The sequence below is a fragment of the Loxodonta africana genome, chromosome 12 (genome assembly GCF_030014295.1).
Source record: "Loxodonta africana isolate mLoxAfr1 chromosome 12, mLoxAfr1.hap2, whole genome shotgun sequence".
Lineage (NCBI taxonomy): Eukaryota > Metazoa > Chordata > Mammalia > Proboscidea > Elephantidae > Loxodonta > Loxodonta africana.
This window is the reverse complement of record NC_087353.1, coordinates 54,675,950-54,703,242: the sequence shown is the minus strand read 5'-3', so window position 1 is coordinate 54,703,242 and position 27,293 is coordinate 54,675,950. Positions and strand designations below refer to the sequence as shown.

Sequence of the window (27,293 nt, the reverse complement as noted above, 5' to 3'; positions counted from 1 at the left end):
TTCTTTATCGATGCGTAATATCCCATTGTGTGAATATACCATAACTTATTTATCCATTCATGGGCACCTTGGTTGCTTCCATCTTTTTGCTATTGTAAACAGTGCTGCAAATAAACGTGGGTGTGCATGTATCTGTTTGTGTAAAGGCTCTTATTTCTCTAGGATATATTCCAAGGAGTGGGATTGCTGGATAGTATGGTAGTTCTATTTATAGTTTTTTAAGGAAACGCCAAATCGATTTCAAAAGTGGTTGTACCATTTTACATTCCCACCAGTAGTGTGTAAGTGTTCCAGTCTCTTGTGCAGAAACGTTTTATTTTTTTTTGTGGAAACGTTTTAATGAGGATTTGTAGATATAGTGGTTACGTGCTGCCTAGAATTCCTTACTAAACACAAGGTGTCTCATGCTGGGAACACACTCCCCTCCCTACACCAGAAACAGGGTGATAGAATGTCAGGTCTCCTGTTACAAGGCCCATGTCTTTGTTAGGCCGAGGACTATGGTACGAAAGGAACATTCCATCTGCTGGAATCACTATGGTTTGCTAGAAACATCCATTACTTTGGGATACCTTAACTATAAAGTACACGATTTCCTTCTTTATATATTAGCCATGTACGTGTGTGACGATTACTAAGTGTAGTTCGATCGTTACAAAGACATTCTGGGAGAGGTGATGTATGGATGGTGGCCCCACGCTGATGTACCCTGGGCAACCCACAGGCCGTGGACACTAGGCTGAGTGCAGCGCCTGTATGGACTTGGGCTCCACAAGCCAAGAAGGCACTCAAACCGCGCTATCTCCAGCAGGGTAGAGGCCCTCAGGGGTCACTTCCGACACCTCCAAGTTCCACAGGGGCCCCAGGGTACCGGTGGCAACACGCTGAGCTCCCTGGGGCCCACAGCCAGTCTGCCTAGAACACGAAGCCTCATGTGTCTGCTGCGTCTTCTCGGGTGTGCCTGGCATCCCCTCCTGAACTGAGCACTGGGCTAGGGTACCCAGGAAAGCCCAGCAGCTGTGCCAACCTGACCAGCCTTCCCTGGGGGTCCACTGAGCATCAAGCCCTCCCGTCTTGGTCCCTGCACAGGAGGCCCAGATGCTTCCAAGAGGGCCTGCAGGTTGGGGTGCATGCCTGGGGCCCTGGCTGTCTCGACACTGACACAGGACGCATCCAGGCTGCTCTGGCCTCCAGTCTTAGGAACAACTCTGGTCAGTCCTGGTCACTGAGATGTGGAGAGGTCTCCTTCGCCACCACTGGCAGGAACATGGGGGACAGTGTACCTTCTTCAGTCTCCATCAACACACATCTGCCTCAGTGGCTGGGCCAGTGTCCCAGGAGCAGCTTGGAGCCCAGTTCAGAGGAGCCAGCCTGGGGTAGTAACTGTCCTCTGCAGCTGGTCCAGGCCCTGGGTGGCTTTCTGAAGCAGAGCAGCCAAGCAGCACTCACCAGTCTGAGCATGTGGCACCCAGGGAGTGGCAGTCCTGGGGTAGACCGAGTGGTCCTGGGAAGTACAGGTGGCCCAGCTGCTCTTCCAGGTGTGGCCCAAGGGCCTGGGAGGTGGGGCAAGACCTGCCACTTGGATAGGTGTCTGTGCCTGGGCTCAGCCTGGCCCGAGACACCAGAACAGCAGTGAGGCAAACGCTGCGCGCTCACCAACTTCTGACCTGTGTGCGTGTAGGGCAATGCCAACTCTACACCACTAGCACTAAGTGCCCACATCTCTGTAGTCCAGCCTACACCGGTCCTATTTACAAAGGCCTGGGATCAAGCTAAAGCCAGAGCTCCTCATCTGGGCAGGAGGGCCTCCTTCTTGTACTCATTCAATTATGATAACTCAACAAAAACCTTTATATAAACAGTTTATTTACTCTAAACAGCAACACAGACAAAATGCCATAGAAACACAAAGGAAGTGGTGCGGAAACAGGTGCCGGCCTGGCACTGTGGCTCATAGCGACACAACTGAGCTCTGAGAGGACAAGCGGGGAGAGATTCTGTGGCAGACAGCTGGTGAGGCGAAGCACAGCGCTAAACGTCGTGAAGCATGCCTGCATCCAAGAGAAGAGGAACTAGCTCCTAGGGGCTCACCCAAGTATAAAAGTTTATAATTTTACAGCAGTTGAAATACTGACATCGATATTAAAATAAAAGCAAGTTTTACATAACAATCAAAAATACAAAAGACTGAAGGAAGAGACCCTGTATGAAAAACGGGGCAAGTTAGCGAATCGAGAATTGTAGACCAGTGGCAGGAACGGAGAATGGCGCTGGCCTGGCCCTCCCCTAGGCGACTAGTAATTGTACAGAGCGACTTCAGATTTGCAGAAGTGTTGTAAACAAGTTCTTGCTAAACCCATCCCTTCCTTTCACGGTGCCTGTGGCCGCTGCTTATGAGGGCGCAAACTTCTTGGCTTGTGCTCGAACCCTTTTCTCATACTCCACTCTGTTTTGGCTGAGGAGGGTAAAAGAGAAGCGACACGTTAGAGCGGCCTGGAGATGATGCCGTGCCTGTGTGGCTGAGCTGGGGGTTGCTCAGGGGCTGCCCGGCAGAGAGGCATTTGAGCAGTGAGCCTTTGCATCAGGGGACCTGGCACAGACAGGAGACTAGAGCAGCAGTGGCTGTGGGGGGGAGGGCCTGGCTAGCTCCGGCCGGCTACCTGAGGTATTCAGTGGCCACAGCAGCAGGGGAGGGGTGGCAGCCTCCCTCAGAAGAGGTTTAAGGCACACCCATGGCCTCCAGCCGCCGGGCAGGTTCCACAGTTCCAGCCATGAGGATGGAGGACTGGCTCCACCAGGCGAAAGGCTCAGGACCAGGGTGACAAGCCTAATCTTTGCACGGAAACCACGAGTCTTAACCAGAATCAGTTTTCTGTTAGGTGCTGCAACACCGTTAACTCTCAAGAGAAAATATGGGTCACTCAACCCTTTTCCTTGCTCATACTTTTCAAAAACGGATACAAACTCTGGGTGGGTTTTGCAGATTTTCCAGACCAGTGCTCAACCCAGGGTCAGGTGCACAAGCCCCCCGCCACCGCCATGGTCTGGGGGTGGCCCTGCATAATGGTCATGGGCTTGAGACTTCGCCTGGGGCCAGCTCTGCAACGAACTCCAGTGCCTGGGAAATGGGAGCCACAGCACCACCACATCAGCAGCAAAGGTGATCCTGGGCCCTGGCATGTCCGTGCAGCTCCCTCCTCCTGGGGAAAAGCCGTGCTGGCTGCGTGGAGCAGCAAGCACAAAAGCCCCCATCTGCCTCTTTGCTTTGTGGTGGACATGGCACCAATGCGCTCCTCCCTGGAGACCAGGTCAGTGAACAAACTGCTGAGAGCTGGGGGTGAAGGCTGCACCGGGACCTGCACTTCTGCCGGCTTTCACCCAGGGAGACCAAAGCATTGGTGAGTGCAGGATGCACAGACAGTCCCCTTCCAAGAGACACAAGGAAAGGGGGCTCAGACAAGTCTCACAGAACATTGTTTTTTTAAGTGGGCAGTTTTAGGAGGAAAAACTTTCTGTTCATGTGAGAAGCAGCACATTAAGGCAGCCCAGTAGGAAGTCAGACACCAGCCTGGGAAACCACACTGCACTTGGAGCCTGGGGGGGCATCCCACACAGCACCTCTGGTACACGGCTACAGCTGACACATGTGAGCCGGCTGGGTCGCTGATGCCCAATGTCAGCAAGGATGGGAACCCACACCCTGGCCATGGTGAGGGGGCTGGAGCCACCTCTCCCTAGAGTGGGCGTCCACTCCTGCTCACACCCACGAGCACCTAAGCCCACCTGTTGTGGTGAGGCAGCAGCCGTAGGCACTCTGACACAGCTGCCCAGACCTGGGTCTACACGGGAGGTGGCAGGCTGCACTGGGCCTTTGGGGTGTGGGGGCCGACCCTGGTGAGGACAGACTTTCCAGCAAGTGTGCTCATGGTCACAGTGAGAGGCCTCGTGGCACCCAGCCCAGGCCCGCAGAACCAGCCAGCAGTGCCTGCTGACTCCAGGCCACAGGTGGAGAGCTGGACTGAGCTTTGGGCCTCAGACCCCGGCCAAGGGGCTTGGTATGCAGCCTGCTAGGGTGCATGGACTTGTACCTGGCCTTGGCCACCAGGTGGTGAGCCCTGGACATGGGTCAGGATTCCCAGGAAGCTGCTTTTTGGAGAAAACCTCTCTCAGGCATCTGGCTCCTTCCCTCAGAGACGGTGACTTAGGATGTGTCTGCAGCAAATGCACTTGCAAGTCAGCTGCTCAAAGGCCCTTGGAAGGCCCCAGCCTTCCCCTCACCTGAGCCCTGTTCGCCAGCTCCTGGTAGCCAGCTGCCTTGGAAGGAACGTGCCCTCTCTCATGGCTTCTATGCCCCACCACTCCTTGCCAGGCAGACCAGTGTCTCTGAGGACCCTGAGTCACCTGGGGTTTGCAGCGAGAGGCCCTGGTTAGTGGATCGAGTTCCTGCAGGCGGCCGAGTGACCAGACCCACAGCAGTTCTGCCAGGAGGGTCTGGGAGCCCAGACAGTGACACTGCTAGGGCGACAGCAGCCCCCAGCCAGGCCACGCCCTACCCTCCCCAAGTTCTAGAGCCAGCAGACAGGAACCTCAAAATGAATTCATGGACACAGCATAGTCGTGGGCAGTCACCAGTCTGGACATAGAAGCCTGGGCGAGGGTGGGCCATTCAATCCCTTGCCCACTGAAGGAGGACCAAGTTGACACCCCTGGGCAAGCACATGCCCTGGAGAGACACCCCACTTAGGCAGTGCCCACAGCGAAAGCCTCCGAGTGAGCCCAGGCCACTGCAGCTCATCAAGGGACCTCCTCCCAGCCCCACCTCCTGTGTGCTTCCAAAAACACTCAGCCACCCTGGCCTTGGTCCCTGTTTTCTCCACCCCAGACCCTTTGCATGTGCAGCTCCCGGCTACTTCGTATGGGCTTTCAGCGTTAGCTTCTACACCACCTCCCTGACCATCCCTCATGACGCTGACTCCACCAGTGCTTGTTTGTCACCTCCACCGCCTTCCCAGGATGCCAGGGAGTGTGTGCGTGCCGATGTGAAGCTGCAGGCCTGCGCAGGGCCAACCACTCACCAGTAAATCGTGTAAGCCTCTGCCTGGGCTGGGTCTTGGATATTTGGTTCATTTAGAAGCTCCTGTATTCCTAACAAGATCTGTGGAGGAGACCAACGGGACAAGGCACAGGTGGGCAGCCGGCACACGCGGCCACCCCACCCGCCCCTGCGTGACGTGGCCTGTACCTGTTTGATCGTGATGGCTGGCCTCCAGTCTTTGTCCTCTTCAAGGATGGACAGGCACACTGTGCCTGAGGGGTACACGTTCGGGTGAAACAGCGGTGGTTCAAATTTACCTAGACGAATGAGAATGGGGCTTTGGTAGCAGTTGTTTCAGACTAACATGCCCCCACCAGGGCACCTCTAGGCAGTGTCTCTTCCTATACAATTGTCAGAACCTCTGGTAAAACTTACACCATGGCCTCGAGGTGGGAGGAGGGGGGAGAGGTGAGCACACTCCTTTCACTCTGAGGAACAAAGCCTGAAGAGTATAGCTGACAGTGACCCCTGCCCAGGCAGCTGCCTCCAGGATGGCCCTGGGGTGGGGCTGGCTGGGCCCCTCCCCTTCCTCTGGGTTGGGCCAGGGCCTGGAGGGTTTGCTCCTGCTCCAAAGGTTCCCTCCGACCGGACCATCCCAGGACCATCCGCTTTCAACTCTGGAGCTTATACGACCCACATTCTTTCTCAGGAAACAAGTTTCTTTTATTTTCTTAAGTGGAAACTTAAGGGAAATTTGAAAACAAAAAAGCAGATAAAACACGAGCCTTGGCTGCCCCACCCCCACATGCTGTCCTTTTCCATCTTCTATCCCAGCACTTTTACCCAGCTTTTCCCTCATCATTTTAAAATGTTTATCATACCCAGGACCATGTAAAAAGTTTAGCACAGACTGAGAACTGCCAAAAAAAAGACCCCCTCAGAGTGGCACTGATTCTTAGAGCGTGCCCCTGACCGTGTGCTCATCACGGCTGACACAGCAGCACCTTCTGGCTCTGGACTTCACACACAACAGTGTCCGCTATTCCTCAGGAACCCAACAGCAGGTCCTGTGAGCCATGGCATCCTCGCCTGGACTGCGGCCGTTCCTGCTGAGTGTGGATCCCATGGGGACAGCCCCATCTGTCCGCCCATCAAGCTGCAGGCACACACTTGAGCTGTGGTGAACATGCGAGGCTGAGTTTCCTCGTCCAGGTGTCCGCTCCTGCATGAACTTGAGCAGACACTGCCAGTCTTCAAAGTGGCAGCACAATCAACACTCCTGCCAGCAGGGCAGGCAAGTCTCACGCTACCAATGCCTAGCTCTGGGTCATCGTTGTCAGCCACTCCGGTGATGCACAGGTTGCCTCCTGTGGTTTTGATTTGTTTCCTGTGGTGCACTGGGGATGAGCACTTTTCTGTCCATTGCCGTTTACTACGCATTTCTTTGGAGGAAGTTCTTGCTCAAGTCTCTTGCACACGTGTCTGCTAGGCTGTGTCTCTCCCTGGACTTGTGCATATTCCGGACATAAGCCCCTTGTTAGTTTTATGTCTTCCTGTTGTATTCTTGTACTGCAACCTGGTCTCTCCTACCAATCTGTACAATCTGTCCACGTGGAGGTCCCTGATGTTTCCTGCCACCGGTGGGCACAGTCTGCCCGAAGGCATCATCTGACTACAGTCTAGCCTGGCTCTGCCCCAAAGCCACACTGAGTCCTGTGTGGCGTGTGCCTGGGGCTCCTTCACTCTCATAGCTGGTATGCTATTGTTACTGGCTTCCATGGGCTAGTTTTCAGGGGATTCAAAAGGGGACATGGAGCAAGGGCTATCATGCTGTTGTCAGATGGACACTAGCAAAAAGCAGAGAATGCCAGAAAAATGTTTACCTGTGTCTTATCGACTCTGCAAAGGTATTCTACTGTATGGATCACAACAAATGATCAAGAAGCAGTTATTTAAACAGATCAAGGAGATACTGTGTGCTTCAAAATTGAAAAAGATATGTGGCAGAATTGCATCCTTTTACTGTACTTATTTAATCTGTCTGTTGAGCAAATAGTCCAGGAATGCAGCATCGGGATTGGAGGAAGACTCGTTAACAACCCGTGATATGTAGATGACACCGCCTTGCTTGCTGAAACCAGAGAGGACTTGAAGTACTTATCAATGAAGATCAAAGACTACAGCCTTCTGTATGGATTGCACCTCAATATAAAACAAAAATCCTTACAACTAGTAACATGATAAACTGAGAAAAAGCTAAAGTTGTCATGGATTTTATTTTATTTGGATCCATAATCAATGCCCATGGAAGCACCAGTCACGAAATCGAACAATGGACTGCACTGGGCAAATCTGCTTCAAAAGGCCTTTTTAAAGTATTAAAAAGCAAGGATGTCACTTTAAGGACTAAGGTGTGTCTGATCCAAGCCACGGTATTTTCAATAGCCTCACATGCATACAAAAACTGGACAATGGATAAGGAAGACCAAAAAAGAATTGATGCATTTGAATTATGATGTTGACAAAGAATACTGAATATACCATGGACCACCAGAAGAATGAACGTATCTGTCTCAGCATACATAGTCAGAATGTTCTTTAGAGGCGAGAATGGCAAGATTTCGTCTCACGTATTTTGGACATGCTGTCAGGAGGGATCAGCCCCTGGAGAAGGACATCATGCTTGGTAAAGCAGTGGATTAGTGAAAAAGAGGAAGACCCTCAAGAAGATGGACTGACACAGTGACTGCAACAATGCGCTCAACCACAGCAACAACTGTGATGGCACAGGACCGGGCAGGGTTTCGTTCTCAATGGGACCTAATCATGACCAACACTCCTGGTCCACGCCTTTTGGAGAACACACACTAAAGAGCAGAACTACTGGGCCACAGGTCAGCACAAGCTCAGCTTTAGCGAGCCCTGGCAGTGAGCTTTCCAAAGCAATCCAGTCTATCTACATGCTCTCCAGTGAGTGTCTGAATGCTCCATTGCACGGCCTCCTCACACTTGGCTCTGCCTGCCCTTCTCGCTGTGGCCACTCTCGTGCGGACAGGACCCCACTCTGTGCTTGTAACTTGTGAGTCTCTGACGATGAGGTTAAGCGTCCACTCAGGTTTACTAGCCAGGTGGAGCCTCTTTTGTGAAGGGCCTGTGTGATCTAATGAGCTCCTGCCTTTTTCTTACACTCTGCCCTGGGGCTTGTCTCTTTACTTGCACTGGTGTTTTCTGGTGAGATGGGCTACACTTCAATGTAGTACAATTTACCAATCCAATCCTCCCCGCCCACCACCCCGCCATGAGGAGCACACGGCGCGACCCTGGTTAAATCATTCTGCCCCAAGATCATGCAGACAGTCTCTAGTATCCTCCTCTAAAACCTGGATTGCTTCGTCTTTTCGTTTGGTATCTTTATAACATGGTGTCTCTCCAGGAATTAGGTAGTCCTTGATTTCTCAGAAATTTTTCATACTTTTCAGTAGCGAGATCTTTAGTGTCTTCTGTTGGACATCTTTCAAGGTGTTAGATGCTACTGTAAATGCTAGCTTTAAAATTTTCATCTGCTGCAATTATGTGAATATAAATTTTTGTACATTAATCCTTTATGCAACAGCTTTATTCACTTACTAATTCTACCAGTCTACATGGTCTGAGTTTTCTACGTACACAATCAGGTCATTTTTTAATTTAATTTTCTTTCCCAATTTTTGCATTGTGATTTCCTCATCTTGCCTTACTGCATTTGTTTGGAATCCCGACACAATGCTGAAGAGAAGTGAGCAAAGCAGTCACTCTCATTCTTAGATTTCCTTTTATCCCAGCAGTTATCCATTATAATAGCTAATTCTTAAAAGTTCTTCTCGTAGATACTGTACTAACGGAAAACACACTTCTATTTCTTGAATTACTAACCAGAAAAGTAAAAACTTATATAGCTCTTATCTTACTGTATGCTGGGCACAATTCTTAAGCCACAGAAGGGTCTGCTCATTTCCTGCTACAAGAGATAAGGGAAGTAGGCCCCGTCTCCCCAGTCTCCAAAAAAAAAAAAAAAAATTCCGAAACCAAACCTGTTGCTGTCACGTCGATTCCGACTCACAGCGACCCTACAGGACAGAGTAGAACTGCCTCACAGTTTCCAAGGGGTGCCTGGTGGATTTGAACTGCAACCCTTTTGGTTAGCAGCCATAGCTCTTAACCACTATGCCACCAGGGTTTCCCAGTCTCCAGAGCTGTGCTAAACTGCATTAAGATTGTCAGTAAGCCACTACTTTAAATACGGCCTCAGCCTCTTCTCCAGAAGGTCGAGCCCCCTGCCCACCCAAGCTGCGTGTGTGTAGATTGTTGACAGAGCAGACAGTATAACAGGTTGGGGCACACACAAGAAGACCTCCGCCCAGCAGGTCTCTGCACCGCTGGCCCCGGCCAGGCGTGGTAGGCCCCACAGCCTAGTTCTCCTCGCCTACGACAACTTCTAATGGTCCAGGCACTCTTGGCTGCAAGCCTCAGCCTGACTTCTCTCTACTTACATTTCGGTGGTGAGGATGGGTAATCATCTTTGAAAAGCATCCGTAGTTTAAATAAGCCTCCTTCCCATGGGGTCTGTTGGGAAATAAAACCAAAGTCAGCTGTGGTGCATGCCTGGGTGCAGGGCAGGCTGGGAAGAGGGGCTTGGTTTCTACCATATGCACACTACCCTAGGACCATGTGCAGCGGCCTGCAGTCAGGAAGCCAGTGACTTGACTGAGGGGGCTCCCACACCACCCTGCAGATGACTGTCCCCACCAACAGGCTTCTGTGGAGACCTCCGTGAGCTCAGAGGATGAGGAGGGAAGATGCTGTGAGCTGAGACAGGGGCTGGGCTGCAGAGGACAGGGATTCGGGGTGGGGTCAGGAAGGCCCGTTACGGATTGAATTGTGTCCCCCAAAGATACATGTTGTAAATCCTAATCCTTTATACCTGTGGACGGGATCCCATTTAGGAATAAGGTTTGTTATATTAATTATGCCACACCAGTGCAGAGTGTGTCTTAAACCAATCACTTGGGATATAAAAGAGCAGATCAGGCACAGAAGCCAGCAAGCGCAGATGGTGGAAGACATAGATGCCACATGAAGATCACCAAGGGCCTGAAGAACAGAAGCTGAAAGAGACAAGAACCTTCCCCCAGAGCCGGAAGAGCATTCGCCTAGAGGTGATGCCCTGAATTGGGACTTCCAGCCTCCTAACTGTGAGAAAAGACACTGCAGTTCTTTGAAACCATTTCCAATGGCACACCCTTCCCACAAAACCAACCCTGAGAGGGCCTCCAAGGAGGGGACAGTGATAGGGCAGGTGCTGCCCCTAAAACAGGCACAGACAGGGCATCCAAACACAGCCCAGACACCAGGGGAGCATCCAATGATGGGAAACCAGGGTCCCGCCCATCACTCAGCTTGAAACAGGAGGTGGCGAGGTGGGGTGGGCTGGGGGGGTGGCTGGAAAGTACGGGGGAGGATCACCAGGCCTCTGTGACCAAACCCAGCAGGAAAAAGGCAGAACCCGACCTCCTGGGAAAAGCTGTGAGTGGATGGTTATCTGTAGCCACACAAAGACCCCCACTTGTCCATGAACAAGGCAGCTGACACCACCATCCCTGAAGCACAGCAGGAAGAGTGAAGGACAGGACATGTGGGGAGGACATTCGGCCCCAGGTGGCCAGCATGGGCCTGTGCATCTAAAGAGATGAGCCGCAGGCCCAGGCCTCCTGGGGGAGGAATGTCTTCAGCTGTGGACTGGCGCTGGCACACCTGGCTCCTGCTGCCTCACCTCGTCCCCGAGAATAGGCAGCATGGAGTCACAGTGCCCAGGATGCTCCTCACCACGTTGCTGTCCCTTCCACGCGGGCCTCGCCTCCACTTGATTCCCAAGGCTCTCTGCTCCCAACTCCCCACTGGGCCTGAGTGGTCCTGTCTGCGCCCCAACCCTCCACCGAAGAAGCACAACTGTCACCCTCGCTGGCCGTACTGCCCCCAACCCCATGCCCCCTGGGCCAGGTGATGGCACGGTTGAGACAACTACGGGCCACAGCACGTAATACGCTAATACCCGTGGTCTTTCTGTGTGAGTTAAAACCTTAAACACCTTCCGTTAAGCATGGCCTCTTACCCCCTTCTTCCCTGGAATGGCACACTCCCAGTTCATGAGATTCATCGTGCCGTCGGGGTTTTTTGTCGGGACAGCCACAAATCCCTGTGGAGAGAAGGACACCAGGCGCATGTCACTGCTGCAGCCCCTCGTGCACCTGCTGGTTGTATGAGAATGGCTGCAGCCCCTGCCCTACTCACAAATGGGTGGTCTTTCCTCCATGCTTTCCTCTCCTGGGCGAGTCTGCTAAGGGCAATCCCCGACATAGTCCAAGTCCTGTAACAGACAGAACAGTAGAGCTCAGGGCAGAAGCGGCAGGGTTCAGGACAGGAGCGGTGCTTCTGTGAGCTGCTCCTGAGAGGTAGGCAGACGGGGCATGCAGTGGTCCCTCCCGTACCCGCTCTTGATGCTGCACACACACTGTAGCCCCCATTTCACATGAAGAGACAAAGAGGCTCAGAGGTGAAGCTGTGGCCAGAGCCCACAGCTGCAGAGTGGGGTGGCAGGGATGGGGCACTCAGTGGCAGGCTCCACGCCCAGAATGGCCACATGGCCCAGCAGACACTGGACAAATCCCCGCTACGCAAACTCATAGGACAGCAAGGCAGGGACATCAGGAGCACTGGCCGGAGACTGGGGGCCCATTGCCCGTATGCCCTCGATGACTCGCACAAGTGGGTGTACTGTCTGGTCCCTGGCTTAGAACCCTCACTCTTGAGAGTGACAGTGACGGTGCATGCTAAGACAGAGAGCAACAGGCAATGCCATCTGGGAATAAGCCCAATAGTGGCCCCCAGTGCCCCCCCCAGACCCATTCGGAGGTCTGAGGCATCCAACAAACAGTGGCTGGGTCAAGCCCCTCCTTTCTCCCTTTGGGAAAGTAAGTGGCCCAGAGAAAACACAGGGGACGGTGGGCAGAGTCCACATCAGGCCTCCCAGCCTGGCAGACTGCCCCAGGCTGCTCTGTGGAACAGGGCAGCCGGCTGCGGGGAGGGTGGGTTTCCACCCCAGCACCCTGATGATGGCTGCTCAAGACCAGCCCCGTTGGCCTTTCCAATCAGATGCTAGGAGCCTGCAGTCCCTGCTGCGTCTTGCAACTCCACCACAGGTAAAGCAGCACCTCAAGGTGCCATTTACTGAGCACCTTTGGATGAGGCATCGTTTAAACACAAAATAAGGCTTCAACCAGATAGAGGGGTGCCTCTTCTAAGCTCACACAGGGGAAGGCTGGCCATCTAAACCTTCCCAAGTATGACACGGGGTACCCGCAGCACCCACACACAGATCTCCACGGAGTCCAGAACTGATCTCACACCATGATGACACCTCAAGACTGTCGCACTCTCTGCTCAGCCATATCCCTAGCCCCAAACTCTGGTGGGATCGCCACTTCCAGGGGGAAGGAGGTTTGGGGGAGCCTGTTACTAAGGGCAGAGCCTCGACTCCTACCAGCGCTGTTTCCCCTGCCCTCATGTGCTGCATGGGACTCCTGCTCCCACCACCTCCTCTCCCGCCATTCATGCCGACAGCCCCACCTGGCCCAGGTGTTTACCTGCTGAGATGCCTATGGCTTCCTTGGCAATTCAGATCGCACCCACCATCCAGCATAAACCCCAAGAGGCTTCACCCCCACTCTGGTGAGGGAAACCCCCACAAACAGAACAAACGCTGCACTAAAACCCATACAGTTTCTGCAAGAGACGTTAAATCAACAGAGAACCAGACAGGTGGCATTTCGCCTGGGCCTGTAGCACCCCCAGGGCACTTGTTCAAAATGCTCATTATTGGGCTCCAGTCAGGAATTCTAGGGGCCCAGCACCAAGCTTTAGGGAGCCCTTAGTTACCCTGTTCTCAGGTTTGAGAACCACATTGTTAGAACCAACCATATCAACAAGTGTGGAGGAAGGCAGCTTGGGATCATCATCCCAGAAACCCAGTCTCTGGCGCCACCCTGAGGGTCCTACAGACTCAAACCAACAACCAGACAAGGGCTCATTAACACACAAACAGCTACAAACAGAAGGAAAAGCTTAAGTAGAAAACCCACAGCCCTCAAGCCAGGACGCACTGGCCATTGGGGCTAGACAGTGACAGACAAGCCAATAGGCTGCTAGCAGGGAGTGGCTGGCCAGTGTCTGGTTCCCATGGCCGCAAACCAGCCTGCACGCCTGGGGCGCCCCCAGCTCAGCAGTTCTTACCCCAGAGCGCACCTCTTAAAAGGTTCTTACTTTACCTGACCTTGAAATTGAGTCTCAGATAGATAACCCCAATCTAGGACCAAACCAGAACTATTCTTTACAGCCCCGTAACACGTTTCTCTCGTCAGTGGGACCTGACCCCCAGGAATAAAGCGCTACAGAGCATCTAACCGTGCCACCAAGACACACGCCCCTCCCTCACCTGGACAGCACACCTACTTCTGGAATATTGACTCCTTCACGTGACATAAAACCAGAGTGTTCCAGCCCTCTTCTATGTGGTGGGGGACACTAAGTAAACATACTGCCCTGGGGGGCTCACAGGTTAGGAAACTCTGAGGGGGCTGGAACATGCTGGGCACAATGCGACAGAGGGCTGGAGGGCGGGGGGAGGTGCCGTAATCTCAGATCCGGTGGTCAGGGGCTCACGAGGTAACACGCAGAAACCTGGCAGCAGACTGTGCCTGGAGGAACAAGTATGCAGAGAAGCCCAGGTGGCAGACTGTGAGGGCAGGGCCTCGTGGGTGTGAGGACCTGGACTAGTGTGAAGCTCGGAGCTGCCAGGGGCCTGAGCAAAGTGTGAGCCCACCTGTGCTGTTAAAGGTTTCTGACACTGGGCTATAGTGGACAACAGGGCAGGCCACAAGCTGACTGAGCGACCAGCTGGGAGGCTCAGCAATAACTCAGTGTCTTTATTCTTTACTGTCAAAATAGTTGTTCAAGCCCTTCACTTCACTGGTCCTTCTCAACAGAACAACCTGTTCCTACCCTGTAGACCCAAGCCCTAGGAGGCTTCCTAGTCCCCACTGCAGAGGGCACAGCCCACTCAAGCCTCCCAATGACTCCCTATTGTGCCCCAGCTCCATGGGGGGCTCCAGAGGGCAGGAAGCACCCTGGAATCATCTCTGCAGCCAATACAGGCTAATCTAGCACCCTGAATAGGTAATGACTGCATCTGAGCCAGGCCAGGCATCAGAATGGGCTTCTGACTCCCAGGCTAGCATTGAGACACTGTGGAGGGGTGACTTCTTCCGCCATGGGTATGGCGTTGGGGCAAAATGACACTTGGTGCACTCTGGAAGGGCTGGGGCCGAGGTAAAACTCAGGAGCTGGCAGCACGGCGATCCTGGGAGTCCCTGTGCCAGACCTGCCACAGCCTCTGCTCCAATAATGGAACAGAGCTGCCCAGGGAGGCCCATCCTGGCGCCTCTGACCATGTGAAAGATAATAGGGGCAGTTCTGCAAAGTCTCAGTGCCAGAGGTGCCTGTAAGAGCCCAAGAGCCCCTCTTCCCACCCTGATGGACCAGATCACACACAGAAAGAATGCTTCAGCATCAAGACAAAGAACTAAAGGTGCAAACCCACCCCCATCCCAGGCAGAGGTTGGGCCCCCAAGATCCGCCCGTCCGTTCCTAAAACCGCCACTGTCAGGAGAATGCAGGCAATTGTTACATCTTTAATTATAACAAGTAGCCACGATCCTAATCCCACTTAAAATCATCGAATCTACCTTCCTCAATGCAAGGAAACTCAGTTAACGAGTATTAAGTGTTACCAGGCACTTCAGAGCAGGACGGTTACGATGCAAAGGCTCTCATTGTGAAGTGCTAGAGACAGGCAGGGTAAAAAACACCCCACAGGGCGGACCCCAGGCAGAGCCTCCAAGACCTGCACCTCCACCATCCTCCTGGGCTCCCAGCGGGGCTGTGCCTCTTAACATGGCTCTTCTCAGATGAGGCCTCGCTAGCTGAGAACTTCACTGCTACTTCCTGGCTGTGGGAGTGAGGGCAAGGTTCTTATCTCTCCTCAACCTCAACTGACTCATCTGCAAAAAGGGTGATAGCCAGGGCTTTTCCATCCCAGATACACTGAACCAGAATCCACATTTAACAAGATCCCCACATGATTTTTATGTATAACTTCCTAGGAACTTGAGATGCAAACTCTCAGCAGGAAACTTGTTAGAAATGCAAATTCTCAGCAGTGGCTGGTTTAAAGCCCTGGATTCTACTAAAGATGAAACAGATAAAGGAAAAACAAACCAGCAAACCCAAACCCACTGCCTTGGCCCTTCTCCATCCAAATCCAAAGGCTTCCAAGCCTGGGACTCCCATGTGGGACCAGGTGGGGCATAAACAAAAGCACCCACCTCTGCAGGCCCAAGCACCCGGCACTCAGGAGAACCTCATGCCTGGGCTGCACCCCTCCAGTTCTTTCGTGGATCTACCTCAGGACCCCAGGCTGTCTCTGAAGCAAGGTCCCAAACCTCGAGACACAGCTGACAAACCCAGTATTTCCACCCTGGCACATGAGGGTGCAGAATTCATTGCTTAACCACTGAAGAGGTTTGGGGTCGGATTTCTCTGTAGAAAAATCAGAACAAACACAGGATCAATCTCTGCTTCCAGTTGGATAGGTCCTCCATGCCAAAGCAACATTTTCTTAATGCAGGAAACCTGCGAAAGCCGGAACCTGTGTAAGGTGGAAACCTGTCAGAAAAAAAGAATTAAGAATATTTTTCACTGATAAAAAAAACAAACCCATTGCCATCGAGTCAATTCTGACTCACAGAGATCCTACAGGACAGTAAAACTGCCCCACAGGGTTTCCAAGGAGCGCCTGATGGATTCAAACTACCAGCCTTTTAGTTAGCAGCCACAGCACTTAACCACTATGCCACCTGGGTTTCACTAATAGAGAACGACAAAAAAGTGGTGACTGCACACTGTCGAAGGCAGAAAACTTGCGAGACCAGGAAAAACAAAATAGTCCTGTCAAGTTCCAGCTCTCACAGATTCTCCTGTAGCAAAAAACATTTAGGTGAAACATCTTTAAAATAGAAATAAAAAAAAATACAGTAACTTTGCAAACCGAAGAACTAAACATAATTTAAGATTACAAAAACCAAAAGAGTTGATTTTGGGATTTCAGGGTGACTGGAGGCCCCCAGCAAGCGCCCAACTAATCACTCCCTTCCCTTGCTCCTACTCAACTACCTACCAGTTCCAACCACCATTTAAGTGGTACAAAACAATCTTAAAAACTCTCCCTAAAGTGAGGCGCTCATCTTCAGACTCCCACCAACTCCACAACACGGACAGCCGCTACAGCAGCAAGAAAACTTAGCCTTGTTTTGAGATTTGAAGACACCACAAACAGCATCCCCCCGTGCCTCCCCCACCAGGGGCCCGCGATTTTGCAACGAAAGACTTTCAACTCCCTGCTGTCCATTCTGTCCCTGGCTGGAAGACGCCAGAGGTTTGCTGTCCATCCCTGTGACCCCGGAAATTAATTTCCCCAAAGGTAAAGGAGCGCTTCGGGTTGGTGCGGCCGTCCTCCAGAGCCGCATTCCTGTCAACACCGGCCTCAGCTCTCCCAGCTCCGGAGCTACAGGCTCCTTTCCGCTCTCCGCGCGCCACACAGCACCTCTGCAAGGCCGCCTGGCGCACCAGAGAGAAGGATGTTCCCCCCTTTTCAGGAAAGAAAGTGATGGGAACTCCAGGAGCGCGGCCGGGACGTGACCCCAGAGAGCCGCGGGGACGCTGTCCACCCGAAAAACCCCACGCTGGGAACGAAGGCAGGACGGCCCGGAAGCTCATCCCGTAGCCCGGCAGCTGACAACTCGGCGAGCAGAATTAAGTTTCGAAGCACAGACAACCTTCCCTCTCAGCCCCTTCCAGAAGGTGAGAGAAAGCCCAGCCCCGTCCGCCGCGGACTGCGGGGTCCCGACCGCGGCCCGGCATCGGGGAGGCGGGCGCTGGGCCGGCGGGCGCGGGAGGGGTAGGCCGCTCGCCCGCCCTAGGACCCCGCGCCCGACCCCGGCCAGGCCCCGCAGTCCGCGGCCTCCCCACCGACCCTACGCGCCTGCCGGCCCGGCGCCCCGTGGCCCAAGCGCCGCCCGGCCTGATCCGGCCGGAGGCTCCCGCGGTCTCCGCCCTCCCGGCCGCGCTCACCTCCGGCGGCCGCGGCCCGGCGAGTCGCGAAGAGCGGAGAGCCTTGCGACGACGGAGGCGACGGAAACAGCAGCTCTTCTCTTTGTCTCGGGACTTCTCTCCCGAGCCCGCTCCGCGCGCAGCCTGAGCAGCTCCGAGGACCCCGGCGCGGGCGGGGCGGGGCGGGGCGGGGCCTGCGCAGGGCTGCCCGCCGCGCGCCCGGCCCGCGCGCAGCTCTTGCAGCCCCACGTCCCGCGCCGCTCAAACTACCGTGCGTCCTCTGCCGCCTGCGGCCGTCCGCCGCGCGCCCGCGGCCCGGGCCCTCCCCGGGAGCCCGGTCTGGCGCCGACTTTCCCGTCAGGCGAAGGCCTAGACACCTGCGCCCTTAAAGGAGCCGCGTCCCCAATTTGAGGGAGCGTCTAGAAACTCCTCCTCGGGAAGCGCGCGTCCACCCGAGGACACGCCAGCAAGCAAGGGGGGAAATGGGAGACAGAGATCGCCAAGAGCTCCCCGGATGCCCGGCGGATACCTCTCCGGGCATATATCCTGGGGGTCTCCTTGGGGTCAAGGTCCGGCGCTGGCGGGCAGAGACCACTGAGGCCTAAGGAACCCCCAAGCGTCGCAGGACGGTGACGATCCCCCGAATACAGAGCCCTGTGAAACCTCTTGCGATTGGCCAGTTCGAGACCCTGGCCGGGGCGTCCCTGGAATCTTCCCAATGAGCTGAGGCCGTACAGAAAGCCGAATGCTTGGAGGATCGACGGGAGGGTAAGTGGGGATGGTCCCTAACCTGGGGGCCGGCCCTGGGTGGGGGAGGGGCGCGGGACCACAGGCTCGTAGGGGAGGGGAGGCGGCGGCAGCGGGGGAGGGGAGGCTGCGGCGGCGGCAGCGGCAGCGGGGGAGGGGCGCCGCCCGCAGGACCCCGTTCCGCGCACCCAGAGTCTAGTTCTCGAGTCTTCGGTGTTTGCAACGAATGAAAGTATGGAAGTTTCGCTCGCAAACAAGTGGCCCTGCTGCGACTTCATCCCTCGTCGGAGTCGTTGTAGCCTCTCGTTCCCAGCAGAGCCCAGCGCCCCGAAGCCGGCTGGGCTTCTGAGACCGAACTTCACAGAGGGGGACAGGGCACCTTCTTCAGGGTTAACTCGCCTCCGGACTGTAATCCGAGGCGCTTTGGGGTCAGAAGGGACAGATGTTCTCAGAATCCCCCCCTCCACCAGGGGTCAGCTCCGAGGACGGTGGGGGCTTGTGGGCTGGATGGCTGGGAAGGGGAGGCCAGCCGAGGAGGGGGAGGGACGGCCTGAGGTGCTCTACTGTTAGGTACTCTTTTATTCTTCTTTTCTACCTCCTTCCCTCCTTCTCTACCTCCAGCCTTTCTCTCCTCCTTTCCGTTCCTTCCTTCCCTCATTTTTCTCTGCCCTTCTTCCCTTTTTCTTTCCACCCCCAGTCGTCCTTCTTCCTTCCTCCAGAGTCCCCTGGCTGAGGTTGTCGGGTCCCTGAAGTCTGTGGTCCACCTTCCTATCCCCTACAGCGCCCTCAGTGGGTGCTCCGGATGAACCCCATGCACTCCATCCATCCTATTGCTCTGAGGAAGTAAATGTGACTGGAGAGAAGTCCTAATCCAGTGTGACTGGTGTCTTTATAAAAGACAAGAGACACAGAGGGAAGATGGCTATGTGATCTGAGGGGCAGAGACTGGAGTGATGCATCCACAAGCCAAGGAGTGCCTGGGGACACCAGAAGCTGGAAGATGCAAGGAAGCATCCTCCCCTAGAGCATTCAGAGGGAGCATGGCCTGTGGACACCTGAATTTAAACTTCTAGCCAAACAAGAAATTTCTGTTGTTTTAAGCCACGAAATTTGTGGTACTTTGCTACCAAAGCCCCAGGAGACTAATGTCACTTGTCTTTAAAGTCCATCCTGACTCATAGTGACCCTATATGACAGGACAGAGCTGCCCCATAGGGTAATTTCTACCAGGAGCAGATTGCCAAATCGTTAATCCCATAGAGCTGCTAGTGGGTTTGAACCTCGGACCTTTCTGTTAGCAGCTGCTTAACTCTTGTCATCAAGGCTCCTTAAGAGACTAGTACAGCCAGTTAAATTAGAATTTCAGATGCTGAAACCCACTGCCATTGAGTTAATTCTGACCCATCTTGTTGAGGGTCTTTCTCTTTTTCACCAACTCTCTACCAAGGATGATGTTCTTCTCCAAGGACTGATCCTTCCTGATAACATGTCCAAAGTATGTGAGTTGAAGTCTTGCCATTCTTCTAAGGAATATTCTGGCTGTACTTCTTCCAAGACAGATTTGTTCGTTCTTCTGGCAGTCCATGGTATATTCAACATTCTTCGCCAACACCATAATTCAAAGGCATCAATTCTTTGGTCTTCCTTATTCATTGCCTAGGTTTCGCATGCATATGAGTCGATTGAAAACACCATGGCTTGGGTCAGACACACCTTAGTCCTTAAAGTGACATCTTTGCTTTTTAACACTCTGAAGAGGTCTTGTGCAGCAGATTTGCCCAATGCAATGCATCTTTTGATTTCTTGACTGCTGCCTTCATGGGCATTGATTGTGGTTCCAAGTAAAATGAAATCCTTAATAACTTCAATCTTTTCTCCATTTGTCATAATGTTGGTTATTGGTCCAATTGTGAGGATTTTTGTTTTCTCTTACCATTAGTAATATGTATTGCATGTAATGTTGCTGCATGTAATTTGCTAATGTTATTGTTCTCAGATGTTCACTCTAAAATGTTCAGTTTTATGATTGACTGTTCAAAGCAAGCTATGGCCTGGTCTACAGTGAAGTCGGTATTGGTGTCTTGAGTCTTAAAGGATAGAAAGCTGAGGAATGTTCAGCTCTAAGGACACACACAATTGAGCTGCGTTAGCGCCTGACAGCGGTTACAACTCTAGCTTCATTGTTCTTACTCTGATGCTGACTTCATTGTAGACCAGGCCTATGGTGTGATCTTATTCAGCATCTGGTACCATAAGAAGCATCAGTTGTTAATCTGAAGTTGAGTTGTTCAAGTTTCTCTAACTCACACTTGTACTGCTTATACCCCCAACAATATGCCTAGTAAAAGAAGTCAAGCCGCTGAAAGTTCTAATCCAAAAAAGAAGGTGAGGAAGGTTCTAGACATGGATATAAAAATGAAGATCGTTAAGGCCTGTCCTATAATAATGAGGAAGTTGTCAAAAAATTTTACAGTGAAAGGATTAGCTGACTTGTTTTCTGAACTAAATCATGGTCTTCAGTTGCTTGACAACATGGACCCAAATGCTGATCGCTCTGCTAAAGTTGATAGGCAGATTTGGGAAGCCGAGATATGTTACCAGGAAATATATGAAGAAAAGGACCATACAGACTACTCTCACTAATTTTCTGACTAGAAACGACATCTCCATTCCCAGATATAATCCAGATGATCCAGAACCTTCCACAAGTGAGTTACCACAACTGACAAAATGCCAATGTTGTCCAACTCTTCTTCGTAGGAGTAAATTTTTATGATTTGTGTATTTTTTGTATGTATTAAAATATATCTGTAAGTTTACATGTATGTTTCCAACCCCCAAAGAGAAATAAAGATCAGATTTATAAAGATACTGATAATAAAAGGCAATAATAATGAAAACTAAAAAATTAGGTATTTGATTTACATCAGGACTGACTTATGACTAAGTTGTTGGAACAGAACCATTTTAAGTATGGGACTACATGTACAGTGAAATCTGTGAGAGCTGGAACTCGACAGGCCTGCCTCATTTTTCTGGGTATCGCAAGTTTTCCACCTTTGACACTTTTGTACCACTCGTTTTAGTGGGAAATGTTTGAGTTTTCCTCCTCTGACAGATTTCCACTTTACACAGGTTCTGGCTTTTGCAGGTTTTATTGTACTAATATTATTCCTTATTCATCTGAAACTCAAACTTACCAGGGCATCCTGTATTTTAATTTGCTAAAGCTGTCAATCTACTCTTCATCAGTTTTACTGCAGAATATTAACGGGTTTGGCTATGACAGGCTGTCCAGACCTGTGTGACCTGGCCCAAACATCTTACCCCAGGGCTTGCAGGTGAAGGGGAGGACCCACGAGTCTTGTCTCCCAGCCAGCAGAAGACAAAGCCCAGGAGAAACGCACTGGCGGGGGGGGGGGGGGGGGGGGGGGCCTGAGGAGGGGCCCTGAGCAGGTGAGGCCTGGGGGAGTCAGTTCCTGGAGGCAGAGTCTCAGCTCATGCCTCAGGTGGGACACACGGGGGAGGGCCTTGTAGGCTGCCCCTTCCCAGGAGGGAGCCTTGGAGAAGGAGGGCCCCACCTCCCCAGAGCCCAGCTCTGGATGGGAGGGAGTGTTCATCTGCAAATTAAATGAGTAAACTGGGCCTCCAAGGTCACCCCAGGGAGGCGGCAGGCTGGGGAAGGCTGGACCTGAGCCCACCATCCCCTCCCAGTCTCGTCCTCTGCCCCCAGGTCCAGGTGCTCTCTGTCTCCTCCTCCGAGATGCTCTCCAGCCTGAACAAGGACACATCCCTGACCTTTGAGCACTTGCCCTGCCCTGCAGCCCAGCATAGCACATGGAGACTTTCACAAGTAGGCAGGACACTGACCCACCTGGGTCCAGTGCCTCCTACACCCAGCTCCCCTTCCAAGCTCCCTCTAATCTCCAGTGGACTAGTCTTCGGTGGCCTGCCAAAAGAATGAACAAATCAATCTTAGAAGAAATACAGTCAGAACGTTGTTCAGAATCGAGGATAGCAAGACTTTGGTTCACTTACTTGTACATGTCATCAGGAAAGCCAATTGCTAGAAAAAGACCTTATGTTTGGTGAAGTGGAGGATCAGTGAAAAAGAGGTGTTATGGATTGATTTGTGCCCCCCCCCAAAAATATGTGTCAACTTGGTTAGGCCATGATTCCCAGTATTGTGTGATTGTCCAACATTTTGTCATCTGATGTGATTTTCCTGTGTTGTAAATCCTACCTGTATAATTAGAGGCAGTTATGTTAATGAGGCAGGACCCAATCTACAAGATTAGGTTTTGTCTTAACTCAATCTCTTTTGAGATATAAAAGTGAAGAGTTAGCAGAGAGGCAAGGGGACCTCATACCATCAAGAAACAAGAGCCCATTCTTTGGACCAGGTGTCTGTGCTGAGAAGCTCCTCAACTGGGGAAGATTGATGACGAGGATCTTCCCCCAGAGCCAACAGAGGGAGAAAGCCTTCCCCTGGAGCTGCTGCCTGAATTTGAACTTGAAGCCTACTAGCCTGTGAGAGAATGAACTTCTGTTTGTTGGAGCCATCCACTTGTGGTATTTCTGTTACAGCAGCACTAGATGACTAAGAGGTGAGGGTTTCCATGAGACGGTTTTCTTGGTGGCATGAGGTTCCCTGTCTCTCTACTTGCTTCTCTTTTATATCTCAAAAGAGATTGACTCAAGATACAATCTAATCTTATAGTTTGAGTCCTCTCTCATTAACATAGTTGCCTTTAATCCTGCCTTATTAACATCATAGAGGTAGGATTTACGACCCAGGAAAATCACATCAGATGACGAAATGTTAGATGATCACACAATACTTGGAATCATGGCCAAGCCAAGTTGATACACATTTTTGGGGGACACAATTCAATGCATAACAGAGGGATTAACACAGTGGCCACAACAATGGACTTAAGCATACCAATGATCATTCAATTTTTTGCCCATACCAAAAAAAAGAAAAAACCAAACCCAATGCCATCGAGGTAGTTCTGAATCATAGCAACCCTATAGGACAGGGTAGAATTATCCCATAGTGTTTCCAAGGAGTGGCTGGTGGATTTGAACTGCCGACCTTTGGTTAGCAGCCAAGTTCTTAACCACTGTGCCACCAGGGGTCCATTTTGCTCACAGAGTCCTTCAATAGTGCAACCTGAGGATTGAATTTTTTCTTCAGTTCTTTCAGCTTGAGAAATGCCAAGTGTGTTCTTCCTTTTTTGTTTTCTAACTTCAGATCTTTGTACGTTCCATTATAATACTTTACTTTGTCTTCTCCAGTTGCCCTTTGAAATCTTCTCTTCAAATCTTTTACTTCATTATTTCTTCCATTCGCTTTAGCTACTCTACATTCAAGAACACGTTTCAGAGTCTCTTCTGATATTCATTTTGGTCTTTTCTTTCTTTCGTGTCTTTTTAATGACTTTTGCTTTCTTCACATACGATGTCCTTGATGTCATCCCACAAGTTGTCTTGTCTTTGGTCATTATTGCTCAATGCATCAAATCTATTCTGGAGGTGGTCTCTAAATGCAGGTGGGGTATACTCATGGTCGTACTTTGGCTCTCATAGACATGTTTTAATTTCTGTCAGCTTGAACTTGCATATGAGCAATTGATGGTCAGTTCTGCAGTTGGCTCCTGGCCTTGTTCTGATTGATGATACTGAGCTTCTCCATTGTCTGTTTCCACAGATGTAGTCCATTTGATTCCTGTGTATTCCAAAAGATGAGGTCCACATGTACAGTCACTGTTTATGTTGTTGAAAAAAGGTATTTCCAATAAATAAGCTGTTGGTCTTGCAAAATTCTATCATGAGATCTCTGGCATTGTTTCTATCACCAAGGCCATGTTTTCCAGCTACTGATCCTTCTTTGTTTCTAAATTTCGAATCCCAATCTACAGTAATCATCAATGCATCCTGATTGCATGTTTGATCAATTTCAGACTGCAGAAGTTGGTAAAAATCTTTAATTTCTTCATCTTTGGCATTAGTGGTTGGTGCATAAGTTTGAATAATAGTTGTATTAATTGGTCTTCCTTGTAGGCATGTGAATATCATCCTATGACTGACAGCATTGTACTACAGCATAGATCTTAAAATGTTGTTTTTGTCCACGAATGCAATGCCATTCCGTTTTCAATTTCTTATTCCCAGCATAGAACACTGTATGGTTGTCTGAGTCAAAATGGCCAATACCAGTCCACGTCAGCTCACTAGTGCCTGGGATATAAATCTTTATGTATTCCATTTAATTTTTGATGACTTCCAATTTTTCTAGATTGCTACCTTGTAAATTCCACGTTCTGCTTCTTAGTGGATGTTTGCCACTGTTTCTTCTCATGTTGAGTCATGACACATGAGCAAATGAAAGTCCCGAAAGCTTTACTCCATTTATGTCATTAAGGTCGACTCTACTTTGAGGAGGCAGCTTTTTCCCAGTCATGTTTTGAGTGCCTTCCAATCTGAGGGGCTTATCTTCTGGCACTATATGAGACAATGTTCCACTGCTATTCATAAGGTTTTCACTGGCCAATTTTTTAAGAAGTAGACAGCCAGGTCCTTCTTCCTATCTGTCTTATTCTGGAAGCTCAGCTGAAACCTGTCCACCATAGGTGACCCCACTGGTATTTGAAATACTGGTAGCATAGCTTCCAGCATAACAGCAAGCCACCACAATAAAAGAAATTAAACAAACAGGCAAAGGAGAGATGGGGGGAGAGAGTAGTCAAGCCACACGAAGATTGCTCAGGAGCAGAAGCTCAGAGAAACAAGGACCTTTCCCCAGAGCTGCAGAGAAAGCCCTAGAGCCCGCACCCTGATTTGGGCATCTAGCCTCCTAACCTGTGAGAAAATAAGCTTCTGTTTGTTAAAGCCACCCATTTGTGTTATTTCTGTTATAGCAGCACTAGATAACTAAGGCACAGGGTGTGTTATAATTTGTTTGGGAGGTCTGTGCCCAGGCGGGAACAGGCGCTCCAAATGTGCCTGGTGAATGGAGGAAGGAAAACATCGCTCACCTGGGACTGCTATTCTAATATGGGACAGTTCCGCTCTGGCCGCCAGGTGGCAGCGAAGCGCCCACCCGCTGGTCTGGAGGGTCCCGCCCTCGGCAGGCAAGGTCGGTTTGTCTGCGTTCACGTGGCGCCATTGTGCTGTCCCACGTGCCTCTTTGCTTTCTGACCTCGCCTTTTGTTTACTCACTGGTTTTGGGTAAATACGTGCATGTTAAAAGAAACTATTTCACATCCTGATTTGGTTTTAATAAAAAAGTGAACAAATTTAAAGAAAAAAAAACACACAAATCAAATAATAGGTAGCCTGATAATGCCTGGAGACAAGAACCTGGGTGGGGTCAACAGGCGGACACGGGGCGGGGGTGGGGGGTGGAGGAAGGGGCAGGCAGAGACCGTGTCCTGGAGCAGCTGATTTGCTCTCTGCCGCCCCCTGGTGGTCGAGTTCTGTGGGCCAAGGCCCTATCCCATTAGAGCAGTTTTCTGTTAATTTGGGGGAGGTACAAATCCAGGACCCACTCTTTTCCTGGCCCCCCAAGATGCACCCTGGGGCCCGGAGATGAACCAGGGACAGGGTGAGGGGGTGGGCCGTTCAAAAGTGCAGAGCTGCCAACTTGGAGGTCTGAGAGTAGCCCCTTTGGGGACTCCCTCCAAGGACACCGGGGACCTAGGCACAGAGCCGTGTCTGCAGAGCAGCCTGTGGTGTTTGTAGGGACACAGAAAACAAGCCTCCACCAATAATCGCAGGTGCAGTGACCGCAGGTGCTATGACCACAGGCATAGTGTCCTATTAGATGCTTAAAACGGGCAATGACAGACCTGCAGTTACTCCGCCTGGCCACACGGGCGCGCCAAGGTCCATCCCCCTCTATGGGCAAGAGGAAGAAGCGTGGAAAAGGCAGGGCTGCAGGTTGAACCAGTTTCCTTAACTCCTGGCTGCTATGCAGGTAGGGGCTGGGCTCCTGATTCCCAGGAGCCTGGATTGACAGGCACTGTTAACTCCATCCCAAAAGGCCAGCAGTTCGAATCCACTAGCTGCTCCTTAGAAACCTATAAGTCACAATTGACTTGATGGCAGTGGGTTTAGTTGATTCCCTCCAGAACCCACTTTTTAAACTGAACTTCTTAGGTGGGTTTTAGGACTACAGAAACTGCTTACATTTTAATACAGATAAACACAAGTGTGTGTGTGTCTGCACACCCACATGCATGTTAAGATATCAGCTCCCCAAGAACAGGGATATTTGCCTGTTTGTATATCCTCGGTGCCAGAACAGTTTCTGGCATGTGGTGTGCGCTCAGTAGTATTTATGGAATGAATGCATGAACCAAAATCCCATTGGTCATTAGCTGAAAATGTCTGCCTGAGTCGGCTAGTCAAACAGACCAAGAAGTGAAGAGAAAAAAAGATTTCAGTTGTAGAACGAAGTTCCTCATTTGCACGCATGGTTTTTGTGGACACTTGTAGTGAAATTTGTTACTGGTCCCATCTGCACACTTGGTCTTTAGCATTCCTGTCTTCAATATTCCTCCCCGCCCTGAGAGATGGGGGCTCTGGGGGTGACCCTGGTGAAGGAGGCAGGGAGCTGGGGACAGCCTGCTACAGTGTGGGAGAGGAAGGGGAGGGAGCCCTGGTGAACAGACAGGACAGGGAGGAGAAGAGGTCTGCTCCATATCTCAGCCCTGGCTCCCTCGGGGGAGGTGAATGGGATAAAAACCCAGAGGAAAGGAACAAGGGTCCTGCTCTTGGGGCTGGGATTTAGCCATGAGAATTCTCACCTTTCCATACCGGGGTAAATCTACTTCTTTTGGATTATCCTCGTTTGGTGCTTCCTTGGTGGGCGTGGATGGAACAGGGGGTCTAAATTCCACTGGCCCAGCTTCACCTCTTCCCCACCTCATGTGGCACCTCCATCAGCTTTGTCCCTAGTCCTTCTGTCTTGAATTACCCACCAAGCACTCCCCCACCTGTCCCTGCAGCTGCTGGGGATGCTTTCCTTGCATGAAGTCCCAATCTGACAATCAAAAGAGCATCTTGTTTAAAAGGCCACACCTCCGTCTTTGCGGGGGTCCATCCCCTTCCCATGCAGTGACCAAATGAATTCTCCCCAGAACATTCCAGCCAGTCATTCAGAACACTCTTTTTTTTCTTTTCTCTATGTTTTATAGGGGCAACAAACTCCTATTTACAACACGAGTTTCATTTTTCTCAAGTAAAG

At 51.4% G+C, this 27,293-nt stretch overlaps 1 protein-coding gene and 1 long non-coding RNA gene across 4 annotated transcripts; one reads left to right on the top strand and one right to left on the bottom strand.

Moving 5' to 3' along the window:
- Window positions 1-1,845: 1,845 nt before the first annotated feature.
- Window positions 1,846-17,447, bottom strand: UBE2I (ubiquitin conjugating enzyme E2 I). Of its 3 annotated transcripts, none has more exons than XM_064295316.1 (7): window positions 17,315-17,447; window positions 11,363-11,438; window positions 11,184-11,267; window positions 9,565-9,637; window positions 5,243-5,352; window positions 5,076-5,155; window positions 1,846-2,455 (listed from the first exon to the last, which is right to left on the bottom strand). In XM_064295316.1, exons 2-7 carry the CDS (start codon window positions 11,426-11,428, stop codon window positions 2,392-2,394), a joined length of 477 nt encoding a protein of 158 aa, XP_064151386.1. In that variant the 5' UTR covers window positions 11,429-11,438; window positions 17,315-17,447; the 3' UTR covers window positions 1,846-2,391. The 3 variants fall into 3 exon arrangements, with proteins under 3 accessions (XP_064151386.1, XP_010595744.1, XP_064151385.1); XM_010597442.3 differs by lacking the exon at window positions 17,315-17,447 and adding an exon at window positions 15,511-15,533; XM_064295315.1 differs by lacking the exon at window positions 1,846-2,455 and adding an exon at window positions 15,589-15,724 and having other exon boundaries at window positions 5,072-5,155; window positions 17,315-17,446.
- Window positions 17,448-17,601: 154 nt separating this feature from the next.
- Window positions 17,602-20,575, top strand: LOC135232948 (uncharacterized). Its single transcript, XR_010323588.1, has 2 exons — window positions 17,602-18,061; window positions 18,662-20,575. It is a non-coding gene; the product is annotated as an uncharacterized LOC135232948 (long non-coding RNA).
- Window positions 20,576-27,293: the final 6,718 nt, after the last annotated feature.

What these genes read in the sequence shown, in the direction of transcription:
- UBE2I (XM_064295315.1), bottom strand. Translation starts at nt 15,671, where the DNA reads ATGTGCCAGGGTGGAAATACTGGGTTTGTCAGCTGTGTCTCGAGGTTT. An exon ending in GGAGGAAAGACCACCCATTT is followed by an intron (nt 11,268 to 11,362) that starts GTGAGTAGGGCA and finishes TTCTCTCCACAG; the next exon opens with GGATTTGTGGCTGTCCCGAC. An exon ending in CCCATCCTCACCACCGAAAT is followed by an intron (nt 5,353 to 9,564) that starts GTAAGTAGAGAG and finishes TCATTCGTCTAG; the next exon opens with GTAAATTTGAACCACCGCTG.